This window comes from Nannospalax galili, unplaced genomic scaffold (genome assembly GCF_000622305.1).
Source record: "Nannospalax galili isolate Female #2095 unplaced genomic scaffold, S.galili_v1.0 scaffold155, whole genome shotgun sequence".
Taxonomy (NCBI): domain Eukaryota; kingdom Metazoa; phylum Chordata; class Mammalia; order Rodentia; family Spalacidae; genus Nannospalax; species Nannospalax galili.
Genome location: NW_008339923.1, coordinates 7,242,033 through 7,255,892, shown reverse-complemented (window position 1 = coordinate 7,255,892; position 13,860 = coordinate 7,242,033). Strand labels below are relative to the sequence as shown.

The 13,860-nt window shown below is 43.2% G+C and overlaps 1 protein-coding gene across 8 annotated transcripts in view; it reads right to left on the bottom strand.

Annotated features, from left to right (window-relative positions):
• Positions 1-13,860, bottom strand: part of Mtcl1 (microtubule crosslinking factor 1) — a 134,779-nt gene that overhangs the window by 120,563 nt on the left and 356 nt on the right. For 6 of the 8 annotated variants that reach the window (XM_029564303.1, XM_029564305.1, XM_029564304.1 and 3 more), the window contains exons 1-3: positions 13,278-13,460; positions 2,655-2,879; positions 550-708 (exon numbers count right to left, since the gene is read on the bottom strand). In XM_029564303.1, the coding sequence (XP_029420163.1) occupies positions 550-708; positions 2,655-2,879; positions 13,278-13,313 (420 nt within the window). In that variant the 5' untranslated portion in view covers positions 13,314-13,460. Of the gene's footprint in view, positions 1-549; positions 709-2,654; positions 2,880-13,277 lie in introns of all 8 variants that reach the window. The other 2 variants (XM_008834664.2, XM_008834665.2) reach the window with 1 other exon arrangement.

Sequence of the window (13,860 nt, the reverse complement as noted above, 5' to 3'; positions counted from 1 at the left end):
ATATATATATTCTAGACAACTTTGCTAGCACAATCACTCTGTAATGTTAGAGAATATCTATATTTAAATCATACTGGCTGAATAGATGTATGTGTGCACACATGTACCTGTGTATGCAGCACGTATCTGTTTTGATGGACAAACAAAATATACTTCCCATCTCACTATAAGAAAACTCAGGAAAAAGCTACTGTTCAGTTCTGTACTCTAGTAACAATAGTCACACAGGAATTAATGGTCAGCTCATTTGAATAGAAATGATAAGAAATAGATTTAGACGAGGTTCTGTAAGCTTTTTCTGTAAAAGGCAGTAAATCCTTCAGACTTTGCAAGCAAGCCAGTCTTTGTTCCATAATCTTCTTTGTATTTGTGTGTTTATGGTTTTTGTTTGTTTGTTTGTTTGTTTGTTTGTCTACAGTGAATATACCATTCTTAACTCCTGAGTCAAAGAGCTTCCGTGGTTGGTTGACTCCTGCTTTCCAGCATAAGAATAAAGATGTAAGGAGTCCCGAATTCCCAACAACTAAACCCCAAAAGGTGCTGTATTACCTCTTTCAGCCTCTCCAGCTCATTCTGGAGGGCCTGTCTGGAGATTTCCACCTCAATCATCTGTTGTCGGAGAGTTTCATTGTCATCTTCAGCTTTAGCTCGCTTTTCCTCCACAGTCTCAAGCTCGTGGTGCAGTCTGACAGACACATCTTTGGCTACCTGCATTGGGCACACAGCGGCCATCATCAGGATGTGAAGTCCAGGTATTAAGGGGGATATCAGACAACCTCAGAGACAAGATTATTAAGAAACATGATAGTAGCAAAAATTATGGAACTATGTGACAGACCTGTATTTAATACAGAAAGAATTATAGGTTGCACCTCTCTGGTTCAAAACTCCAACATCTGAACTGCTCCAAAATCTGTATTGTTTCTGGACCCTAACACTTTGGATAAGGGATACTCAGTAAATTTAAAACATGAAACCAACATTACAAGGTAAAATATGACTGACTAGGCATGACAGACAAACCATGGAAACGGCTATCAATGAGTATGGGATTCTCCCTGTGGTCACATGCTTCCTGTCAAACAAACCGGTATGAAACCCAACTGCTAAAAAGTAAAACTAAAAACAATTCTGTGTGCAATAGATGTTCAATGTAGTCAAGTTTTAAGATGTCTTCTATGGCTCTAGTGAGGCTGAAATGTTTCCCTGTTCAAAGCAATTAAAGACCTTTACTTTCTAACAGCCATTGAGGAAAGACTTAAGTGAACTATAAATTGTCATTTCCTCACACTGAAGGACCTTTTGTTAGTGGTTTCAACTGTAATAGAATTGCAGATTCTTTTCCTGTTATAAAGCTAGATGAGATTTCACAAATATTTCACAAAAGGGAGGATAAGGGAAGATATCACGCATAATCCATCTCTACACAAATAATTTTATGATCAGGTCATGACAGAGCATTGCTCTTCATGGAGCGAGCAAAGGGTATAAATAATACTGAAGGTATTATTTATTATAGATTTATTACTACATTAAAAACTTTATTTACTGCCAGGTGTACTGGCACACGTTTTTAATTCCAGCACTTGGGAGGCAGAAGCAGGTGGATCTCTGTGAGATCAAGGCCGGTTTGGTCAACATAGTAAGCTCCAAGCCAGCTGGGGCTATAGGAAGACCTTGTCTCAAAAAATGAAAAGAAAACAAATAAAACTCTTTACATTTATTGTGTGTGTGTGTGTGTGTGTGTGTGTGTGTGTGTGTGTATACATGCCATGGTATACATGTGGAGATCAGAGGACAACTTTTGGAAGTTGGTTCTCTCCTTCCACCCTGTGGGTCCTGGGGATCAAACGTCAGCCTTCAGGCTTGGACAACAAGTACCTTTACTTGTTGAGCCACCTCACTGGCCCGATTACTACAACTTCTTAAAAAAGGTTTAGTTTAATCCACTTTATGACAGATTCAAATCTTAGGCCATCAAAGTCATAGACTTAAACATACGCTATTAAGTAAACCAAGAATGTTTAAGCTTAAATTTGTTGAGGCAGGGGAGAGATGGCTCAGTGATTAAGAACACTGGCTGTTCCTGCAGTAGACCCGGGTTCGAATCCCAGCACCCACATGGCAGCTAACAACAGTCCGTAACTCCAGTTACAGGAGATCTGACAGCTTCTTCTGACCTCCGCAGGCATTGCAGGACACAGGTGCATTTAATACACGCGTACACATAAAATAAAAATAACAAAATATTTTAAATTAAAAAAAAATTTGTTGAGGCAGACATAAGAAGGAAAAAAAAATTAAAAAGCCAGTGTCTCAGCCTAGCAGGGTGGCACACATTTCTAGCCCCAGCTGATGTTGCAAGATCATGCTTGAACCCAGTATAAGCTGGGCTAAGCAACATAGAAAGAGACCCTGCCATCTGCCTACCCGAATAAACACAAAACAACTATGCATCAGCAAGCTGGGAGTATGACTCAGCGGTGGAGTGCTTGTCTAGTATGGTATGCAGTGACTCCCTGGGTTCAAGTCTTAGCACTGTAATAAATGGCAAAAAAGATGATCGTGTGATATGCAGATGGGGGAGCTTCCAGCTCAGTTTTGTCAGATGGGCGAGCCCATGCCTTCGAGGATGCCTGGGCTATCTTGCTCACCTTCAAGTCCTGCTCCAAGTTTCTGATAAGTTCCCCATCCACCTGCCCTGTCTCTGCCACCTTCAGGCTTTTCTGCTCCGCCTTCCTGAGTCGGTATTGCAGGATCCGGCAGTTCTTGTTGGCTCGGTCCAGCTCTCGCCGAAGCTCCTGCAGCTGGTAAACATCCTCTTCTAGATAGCTGTCTCTCATCTCTTCCATCTCTGCACGGAGTTCATCCAGCTCATCCTGGGAAACCAGACAGGATAGGCACATGAACCAGACCCAACTCAAAGGATGCATTTCTCCCAGTCCACCACTCCAACCCAAACACTAAATGTCAAATGTATGTAAGTACCCATCAGTTCATGGCCATAGAGGGGAAGACAGCAAGGGACCTCTGGAAATTCTCACAGGTCACCAAGTATTCAAATCTCTTAAAGTCAGGAAGTAAAAACCAGCCTAGATGATTCCATTCAGCCTCTTAGAACCTATTCCACCCATTTTACTTCCTTACTTTTCCATAAGTGAAATCAGCTCTGCAGATAATTAAGCCTTCAGATTCAAACCCAAAGTGACCTAACCCTCTAACGATACAGGCACTAAGATGAATCAGACTATCCCATCTCCTTCAATGGAGACAAACTGTAGTAGGATAATAACTGTTAATTGCCCTGGAATTACAGAAAGTCTGTTAATGTCTCTAAAATTCTATTCCACAATACAAATTTTAACACTAAGCAATTTTATCTAATGAGTCGGGCTCTCTGTTATTCATTATTTCAAAAATATACATTGGGTCAGTTTTGTTTTGTTTTTTGTTTTTTCCTCTCTCCTTTATTCTCCATATCCCCTTTTGTTATCACCAACATGAACACACTCTGGAGGCTGAACATTACATAAAATTATAGATTTTGTGAAATTGTTTTGCACTGAGCTCTGCCTTACACCCCTACAGAGACTGGCCTAAATATCCAAGTGAAGACAGTCATGCTAAATTCCATGTCACCAAACAAAACCATGTTGTTATGTGACCTGAAGAATCAGGAGCATTAATAGCCAAATGTCCCAAACAGGCCAGTTTCAATGCATGATAATGAATTCCCAGGGCTTTAATCTTTACAGGGAGGGGAGTAACCTGAAGTAACCTGATTAACTAATCTGTTATTTTTCTATGGCTCTGTGTCCCTCTCACTGCCTTACAAGGAAAGCATCTTTGAAACAGCCAATCTGCTCTTTGTTCTTTGTTTCTGTTTTCTTCAGTCCTTCCCTTTCTATATCAACATGGAACTCTCAATTTTATGGAATAAAGTGTTTGATTCTAGCATTGCAAAATAATACCATTTTGAATCTTTAAACTGAACTTGTAATGCTGTTGACAAACAGATGGAGATGTGGCTCCAACTTTCCTCTCATCCCACAGGCCAAGAGGAGCACTATTATCATCTCAGTGGGTGGCTCACTTCTCCCAGGATCCCAAACCCCGGTAGCAGTTCAGGGTCCAGGCCATTATCCCCAGCATAATCCAATGCTTCCAGAGGGGGCTTCTGGCTTCCCCATTAGGCCCACTAATCCTTCCAGAATCTATTCTTAGGCAGCAGACTAATCCTTTGGTATGTAAATTAGACCCCTCCACTCACTACCTTAACCCTACAGGACCTCTCCTTTTCTTTCTTCAAAGTCCTTCCTCCCTCCCACCACACTAGGCCTCAGGGCTTCTAGGGGCCAGCAGGCCTCACCTCTAGGAAATATTCCTGCCCAGATCTGTGGGAACCTCACAGGCTCCTCAAATAATTTGGAAGGTACAAGGGTAAGGTCCCCTGCCCAGTCCCACAGTCTCTCTTGCCTTGCTCTATTTTTGTCCTTCTATTGTCATCTAGTATTATCTGAGCTTTTTTTTTCTTATTTATTGTGACCCATCCTAAAAGCTTTGAAGGTCTAAAGCCTTGTCTGCTGGTCCTTCTTTATAGTCAGAGCACAAGGCACACAATAGTCTCTCAAAAATTATTTGTGGGATGAATACACAGGAACACCATCAACACAGAAAAGACCAAACAGCAAAGACAATGAAAATCAAATTAACTGCAACATTGCTTGCTCCAGCGTTGCAACCTAAACATGAAAACTTCCCAAAGTAGTAGACTTAGCTGCAGTAGAGGGAATATACATTCTAGTGAAGAATGGTAAAGACTTCAAGAGGAGCCATTTGAAAGGATATTAGAGAAAGCATTCTAGAAAATTCTGCAATTTGTTTAAATAATTGATTATTCAAATGCCTACAGAATAAGTTGTGCTCAGTTATTCCGATTTATTTTGTTCAATTAATATTTAGGCCAAAGGGGGGAAAAAAAAACAATGTCTCACCCAAACTTGTTCCTGCCTGGCTACTTGGATTGTTCCTAGGTTCCAAGGGTTCTTACCACTCTCCCTAATCCCGCATTTGTTCTTACGGTCTAGGATTTACTTACAATAAACAAGAGTTTCCAAACAGCTGAGCTTCAAGTAGACAGGACACTGAACAGAGAAAAATACCCTGAAAATGAGATTATCCTGAATAAGATTAAATAAAGGAAATACAATAATAAATGACCTGGGAATTCTCATGGGAAAATATAGGTGGGCACCCAATGGAGGAAGAGGACTCTATAGTCCACCTTAGCACGGGGCCATGTCGTAGAAAGAGCACAAATATGGGAGCCCATCCCCTCTAACCCCAGCTTGTAGGTTCCACCTGTCGTCCACACTATCCTGATCAACAGACTGTCCCACAGGTGTCATGCTTTTGATAAGAAAGTAGAAAGTTCATCTTGAATCTTCAAAAATCAAGGTTAAGTTCACTTGCGTCCTATCCAGGAATTGGATAAACTAAACTTTGTGAAAAAACCTAATGGAAATGCTTGTTTCTCAAGGAGTTAGAAGTAATTATTCTAGATAATTATTTTTTTTAAAAAAGTAGTCCAATACAATCAATAATCACTGTATTCTAAATTAATACATACACATTCATATGCAGTGGTGTTGGCCCTTCTGCTGAGAAACAAATTGTTTGGGCTTGCTCTTCCGTTTAGAAAGTTTGTCTAGAAAAGTCAGAAGTCTCAAGGTATGGTGGTGCATCCCAGTACTCAAGAGGCAAGGCAGATCACTATGAGTTCAAAGCCAGCCTGGCCTACATAGCTAGTTTCAGAGAAGCCAGGGTTAAAAACAGTCATTAATGCCTGGAATTACCTGTTACTCAAAACAAAGTTCTTAAAATGCTATATACATAATGCTGGATACATATATAAATTGATGTAAAACACAGTTTCCGGAAATAAAAATGTTCTCCATGTTTACCATATTGCAGCAGGAGACCTCATACTGCTGGATATGACAGAGAGATGTACAAACAACCATTGCAGGCTAAAACTCTTTATGGACTGAATGAACCTTCAGCTCCCTCATTGAGCAGGCCATGTGTAAACAGATAATTTTATTCTGGGCATAAACAGGCACCAATATTCAGGGCATTGAAAAGAAAATTAGAGACCAGAATTATTACATTCATTTCAACCATTGCTTCTAAAACCTTGTATTTTATCTAAACTTCTAAAACAGAAGGCATCCTACATTATGCACTTTGCCCTCATTACTAACCCTAAAATAACCTCCATTTTAGAAACTTAACCAAACTAAGGCTGGGTCTCTTAATATGTCCAAAGTCTCAGAACTAATAAAATAAGCCAGCCTGCAAACCTGTAGCCGTCTGCTTCTAAAGATGCACAGGCTTTCCAATAAATACTACAAATTATTCACAACTGGGACAGATGAAATGGTAACAGACCCTCAATTGTACTTTTTAAAATCCCACCATCCTTGTAAACTAATAAAAGCAGCCTGACATTTAAAGCCTGACAGTGCTGACCATTACAGCAACTGCTCCTTGGTGAAACACTGTAAAATTCAGCAAAGGTATGAAGATGTGCATTTCAAAAACCACTAGCCAGGTGTGGTAATTAGCTTTTTTCCTGGTATTCAGGAGGCAGAGGCAAGTAGATCCCTGGGAATGGAGGCCAGCCTGGGATGGTCACATGATGAGTTCCAGGACAACTGGGGCTACATAGTGAGACACCCCTGTCTCAAAAAACACCACCACAGCAACAACAGAACAGGGTACTGAAGGCCTAGAGTTTAAACGTCTTCCAACACACAACATGTCTGTCTCCAAGGTAAGACTGAGGCCAGCATTTCAAGCCTTTCCATGGTGTCTGGAAAAAAGCAGTTTTCAGGTTGTGTGAAAGTAGGTTATCACAGAAACAAATAATAAAACATGCAAGCTGGCAAGGGCCACTTGAAAAGCAAAAACTGTCATTACTTAGATTAGGGCCACGGTGGTTTGTGACTTTCAAACTAACATTACATAAACTTCCTAGGGTATACTAGATTTCAGAACCTTAAAAGATACCTGCCATTTAAAAGTTTGAGAAAATCAAATGAAACAGAACATACAGTGTTTAAATCTGATGTCTGATATCTTTTTATACACAGAAATTATAAGGAAAAAACTGTCCTTAACCAACAGTTTTATATTGAATTAACATCAGGTTGGTTAGATATATTCAAGCATTAGGTCAGTAATTGATTGAAAAACTATTCTAGTTTTTAATTATATTTTTATTTTTATATGTTTTGCTCTTTTTAATTTTTTTTCTTACATTTTATTTATGGGAAGGGGCACGCACACCCTGTGGAGGTCAGAGGACAACTTTCGGGAGTTGGTTCTCTTCTACCACGTGGATCCCAGAGATGGAACTCAGGTTGTTAGGTTTGGTAACATATATCTTTACCCACTGAGTCATCTCACAGGCTCATACCTATTATTTTTAAATATTTTATACAAAATTAATTCTTTTTGAGACAAAGTCTCACTATGAAGCCTTTAATGGCCTGGAACTCACTATGTGGACCAGGCTGGCCTCAAATTCACAGAGATCTATCTGCCTCTGCCTCCCCAGTGCTCAGATTAAAGGCATACCCCACCAAACCCCATTTAAGATGGATTCTTCAAGTAGTATAAAGCTGTCCAATGATCCATCCCTTTGCCTACAGATACCAAATCAAGTTTATCATAAATATCAAATTGGAGACACAATGAGGTGCCATTGTACAAATGAATAAAAGAACAGTTTTATCCAAACTCATGTTTTCTTGGTATAAGTAATCAAAGCCCTTGATCATATTAATGTTTATATTCCAATCTTAATTTCTCTTAAATCAAACAAAGTATAATAGCATATATGCATGAAAATGTCATAATGAGGGGCTGGAGAGATGGCTCAGCAGTTAAGAACATTGGTTGTTCTTGCAGAAGACCCGGGGTTCGAATCCCAGCACCCACATGGCAGCTAACAACTGTCCATAACTCCAGTCCCAGGGGATCTGACAGCCCCTTCTGACCTCTGCAGGCATTGCACGACAGGGGTGCATTTACCTACATGCAGGCAATACACGCATACACATAAACATGATAAATGAAAATTTTTTAAAAGGGCGTGGTGGCGCATGCCTTTAATCCCAGCACTCAGGAGGCAGAGGCAGGTGGATCTCTGTGAGTTCAAGACCAGCCTGGTCTACATGGTGAGTTCCAGGACAGCTGGGGCTACAGGGAGACCCTGTCTCAAAAAGACCAAAAAAAAAAGAGAAAATGTCATAATGAAGCCCATCACTTTTTATGTGGATTTAAAAAACTCAGAGCAGTAGCTATTTCTATTTGAGTAATTCCTTGTAAATAGACCCAACTTGCATGTGAAGAGCAGTCCTCTGGTTACTGTTGCAATTGTTCCATCTTCTGGGAGTTGCAGACAGAAACCATTGTCTTTTGTCATATACCAATAATCCACCTCATTTCCCTTGGGATAATGGAAATGTTCTGTATAGAGTCCCAGCTGTAGCTCAGAAGGCACAGGGGCTGCTACTATTGTTTACCAAGTGACAGTCCAGCCTGGCAGCTCAGTAGCTACTGGCCATGATCATAGACAGCATCTTGCTACCCTAAGATTAGCATTAGTGGCACTTTCACAGCTGAATAAGGAATTCATATGGAAAGCAGACTGTCGGAAAATAACGGATACTGTCCTTGTTAACTCTCCCACCACTATCCCCCACCCCAACAAAAGGAAAGAGAGGGGGAGGGGAAGAAAGGAGGAGTGGTCACTTCTGGGCAACTGAGAGCTGCTAATTCTTGCCCAAAGTATTCCCTTTAGACCATGCTGAGCACCTGGTATCCAGGCAGCCAGATGGAATAAACCCCTTTAGAGCTTGAAAATCAAAAGACTCCCCCCAAGCGACAGGAAGGATGACAAGGCTGAGTCAGCTGGGGACATGCTGCCATCAACAAGTGAACCTCAGGGGCTGAAGATGTTGCTCTGTAGTAGAGCCTGTGTTTAATACACTGATGGTGGGGGTCCAATCCATAGCACTTCCCAAAACACTAAAACCTCAATATCTCTTAAGAACCACTCCTCCCAGGAGGAAGAGATGGCTCAGCAGTTAAGAGCACTGGCTGCTCTTGCAAAGGACCCAAGTTCGAATTCCAGCACCCACATGGTGGTAACAACAATCTGTAACCTCAGTTCCAGGGGATGCAACACCCTCTTCTGACCTTCACGCTGTATGACACAGGTAATAGTCTCAAAATATTTATTATCTTTGTTAATATTCTATTTTATTTTTATTTTTATATGCATGAGTGTATTGCCTGCATGTGTATAAATGTGCCTGTGTTATGCAATGCCTGTGGAGGTCAAAAGACGGCATCGGATCCCCTGGAACTGGAGTTACAAACAGTTGTTAGACACCATGTGGGTGCTGGGAATCGAACCCGGGTCCTCTGCAAGAGCAGTCAGTGCTTTCAACTGCTGAACCATCTCTCCAGACCCATAAAATATTTTTTTTTAAAGAATTATTCCTCCCAAGAAGCCAAAGTTATCTGCTTTCATTTTCTTTTAATGAGAAAAACAAAAAACAAACAAAAACAGTCCTTCTTATCCCAATCCTGGCCACCCTGCAGGTCATCAGCACTGAGGTGTCCACTGTCAGGGGGCAGGTTGTGAATATATCACAGTAAAAAGTAAAACTGCTTAAAAGCATTCCCAAAATAGGCCAATAAACTCAGTGATTACATTATGAAAAGCCTGTGGAAATGGAGGGCATAATTAATTTGTGGACAAAGAGCAAAGCCTGTTTTTCTGATTGTCCTAAAGCACTCAAGCAAGTTGCCTGGCAGGGAGGAGGCAGGCTAGTGTTTGTGCAAGTCAGTCCTCACCATTAAGAAACGTGCCAATGTATGAGAAAAACTCAAAGGCCTCGGATAACTGAGTTCAGTCGCTTGTCTTAATTTCTGAAAACTGCTAGGTATCTGAGTTCTTCAGAGGTCAAACGACACCCCATGTGTATTTCTGCTTGTAGTTTCATGGGAAAGCATTTTGTTTTTTTCAGTTCCCTTGATGAAAGGGCAGGAAGTGGGATCAGGACAACCCTACATACTCTACACAGCAGTTCAGAAGGAATGCTAAAAACCAAGAGCTTCTTCTAGAATTTCCTGATCAAGAACATCTTCCTAGAGTTGTATTGGCCTTCCTGTTTGATGAGGCTTTGGTCATTCAAACCCTCAGACTGTAACAGTGTTGCACCGTGATGGTGACAGCACTGTCTCGGGAAATTCGGCCACAACCCTGTAGAGTATAAGGAAGTAAAATACTAGACCAAGTTTCTTATTAGCTAGCACTGTGGGAGATCTGTGCAACACTGGCTAAACCAAGTAGAAGGTAAAGAAAGCACTTTATCATCCAAAAGAAGTACCCAGCCAGGCATAGTGGCACACCACTTTAATTCCAGCACTGGAGCCAAAAGCAGGTGGGACCTCTGAGATCAAGACCAGCTTGGTCTACACAGAGAGTTCTAGGCTAGATGGAGCTACAGGGAGATCCTGTCTCAAAAAATAAAACAAAAAACCCCACAAATTTTTTAAAGTACTCAGAGCAACACCAATAACAAAAAGGTGGTAGTTGAGTTTGTAATGTGTATATTCTAGCCACTATGTACAAAGAAAGGCAGGGCTGCTGCCCACACCCCCTGATGTCACTGGCATTCAGAGTCCCACTCTACATAAGTGGGCAGGCTCACTGACATGTAGACAAGTCCATCAGGATTCTTGTTTTTTTTCATAAATTAAACTATTATAATTTAAGCTTCTGAAGGAACAAACATACATCACGAGAGAGAGAGAGAGAGAAAGAGAGAGAGAGAGAGAGAGAGAGAGAGAGAGAGGAGGGGGATTATTCTGGTTTCCTGCTCTCTTTCAGACTCCCTCTAACCAATTCTCTCTCCTGCTGTCCAAGAAAAGGCCTCAGGATGGACTCAGGTTTAGCAAACAGATGGCCATGACCCTGTCTCCCCAGGACACAGCAATTGAACATTTCTTGCAGATTAAACCTTGCCATTGGTATTTATAGGGCCCTTCACACACAGGCTAGCAGAGAGATGCTCATTACAGGCCCCTCACCTGGGAGAATAGAGGTCCCCTAGGAAAGCAAACCAGGAACACAGAGAGCTAATGAAACAGCTCTGAGGCAGTGTACAGTGTACACCAAGAACACCAGCCTTGCTGGCAACTGGGGGACAGCCTGGTATACAGGTTCTGAACACAGCTAAGAGAGGCAGTTCCTCTTTGGGGCAAGTCCCTTAAGTTTCTGGTTCTCAGCACCCAGAACTGTCTGTAGAATTGGAGTTGTGATAAATATAACAGCAGCAGGTACTCGAGGGTCAGTGGTATAGTCCTTGCTTAGCATGCTCAGGCCCTGTATCCTACATCTAGCATGATGGGGTCTGAAGGATGTGGGCAAAACCAATACCTACTCTGTAAACATCCAGTGAGTATCAAATACACTATCATACTCCAAAAGCAGATAGCTATCTCATTCATGGAGAATCTACCCATGTTTTAAAATTTAAATAAGGCAAATAACTAGTTGTCCAAAAATTAACTTGGAAGTGATGTCTAGGTTGCCCACTCTAAGTAAGAAACACTTTTTCTGTTTTCTGTTGCTCAGCAACTTTAATTTGGATACATATGATTTAATCAGAAATACTATAGGTCACAGGTCCTAGGTTAGGCTAATAGCTGGGCTGCAAAGAGCATCCTTATCTTTCACCCCCTCAGGGAGCTGACATTTACCAGGGATCTGCAAAAGTACTATGCATGAGAGCCACATACCACATAGCTGCCTTTTTCTTTTCAGCACCTCTGAATTCCACTCCGCTGTCTATTACATAAGGGCAAATGACAGAAGCAGATAGATATACTATTGGAAACATCCTTGAGTCCCAAAGTGCTCTGTTCTCACCTCTGGCTGCCTTGTCTTTGCAGGAGATAACCTAAGTACCGGACTCAAAAGCAGCTCCCGAGGAGATTTGAGTTTCGAGGACCCACAGTCAGGGTGCTAATTCCAGCTTGAACTGCACACTTCACTACCATCACCTTAACAAACTGAACCTCATGCATGCACGTGGTACACTTACATGCAGGCAAAACACTCATCCACATAAAATCAGTAAATTAAAAAAAAAATTTTTAAACATGAACCTCAGTCTCAGGCACTCAAAACTGGACCTCAATCGGGTAGATTCAATGCTTGCTAAGAAAATAGCTCAATCAGGTAACTCACAGATGAAGCAGGGACACCCTGCCTCTTTGGCGAATATTCAAGATCTTAATTGATGCATGAATAGATTTACACCACAGGAGTTATTTACTGAGGATTACAATAATTTAAAAGTCACTCTCACTACCATCCCCTTTATTTTCTCTCAAATCACCTCAATTGTCTTTGCCTCACACACCAAGTTTAAACCCTCTGCTCTGCAGAAAAGACGGAGTCGGATTATGCATCCTAATGCTAACAAGGCTAAAACCGCTGTTAGCAGGCTGGGTTGGCTAGTACTCAGAGTGTGGGAGGCTGCAATTCCTTGAAAGAACTGGTGTGGCCTTTCCTGACACAGGAAAACCTGATTGTAGACACGTAGAAAGGATTGCCAACGGAAATACTGTCCCTGAATCCAGGCTGCAAGTTCAAGGGTCCCTTTCGGAACTTAAAGTTTATCACGAAAATGACCCAGTCCCTTTGCTATACCCCAGGGGCACGGAGGAGATAGGGCGGGCCCCTGGCAGTTTCTGAACTAGCAGGAGGTCCTGCAGGCAAATCTGACACAGCGAACTCACACATGAGTGCACGTGAAGGTCACAGCTGAACGGCTGGATAACCCTCTTCAACAGGTGACACTGCAGGGGTCACAGCATCCAAAACGATTTATAGCCGCCAGCCACCTTTCCCTAAACACAATCACCAAAAACAAAAGGCATCAACGAAATCAACAAGACTTTTAAAAACAAGAAAAGCGAAAGTGTGAGAAAGACCTACAGGTCCTTCCAACAAGTTTTGGGTTAAGTCACCAGGATCTAATGACTACTGGGGGCAATAAAGCACAAAGCAGAAAGGGTAAGGAGCTAGTGCGGCCCCAGGACGTTGGGCTCGCAAGGACCTACTGGTGGCAGCCTGATGCTCCGGGAGCAGAAAATTCTCCGCGACACCTGCCACCCTAGCGGATGCTCACCTTGAGGTAGTCATTCTCCGAGCGCAGCTCCTCCATCTCCCGCAGCAGCTCCTCCTCCTCAGCCACCACCACCAGCCGGGGCTGCTCGCCCAAGTTGGGCTCCTTGGGGGTCCCAGGAATCGCTCTCTCAGATGGCGCACCGGGTCCGGGAGACACCGGGAGGGGCCCGCCTGGGCTGCTTCGGCCCCCAAGACAGGACCCAGGGGCCGGGGGCGCAGCCAGGAGAACCGGGGGCTCGGGGCTGTCCGGCGGCGCCCCCCGTACTGCGCAGCCCAGCGTGGCTGCTCCTCGCAGGGGTTCGCGGTCACTGGAGCCGGTGCCGGACTCGGCATCGCTGCTGGCGGCGGGGAGCAGGCGCTGCTCGTCCGACAGGGGTTCGGAGGGGCAGTCGGAGAGGTCGGAGCTGCTGTCCGTGTGGCTGACACGCGAGCCAGGGGCCAGGGAACCCGCCACCGAGGTCACAGAGAGGGTCACGGCGGGGACCGCTGCGGCGGGGGTCAGGGGGCCGAGGGCGCGGGCGGGGGGCGTCCCGGGGCCGCGCTTGGCTTTGCGGCCTTTGGTGGCGGCGGGCGGCGGCTCGGCT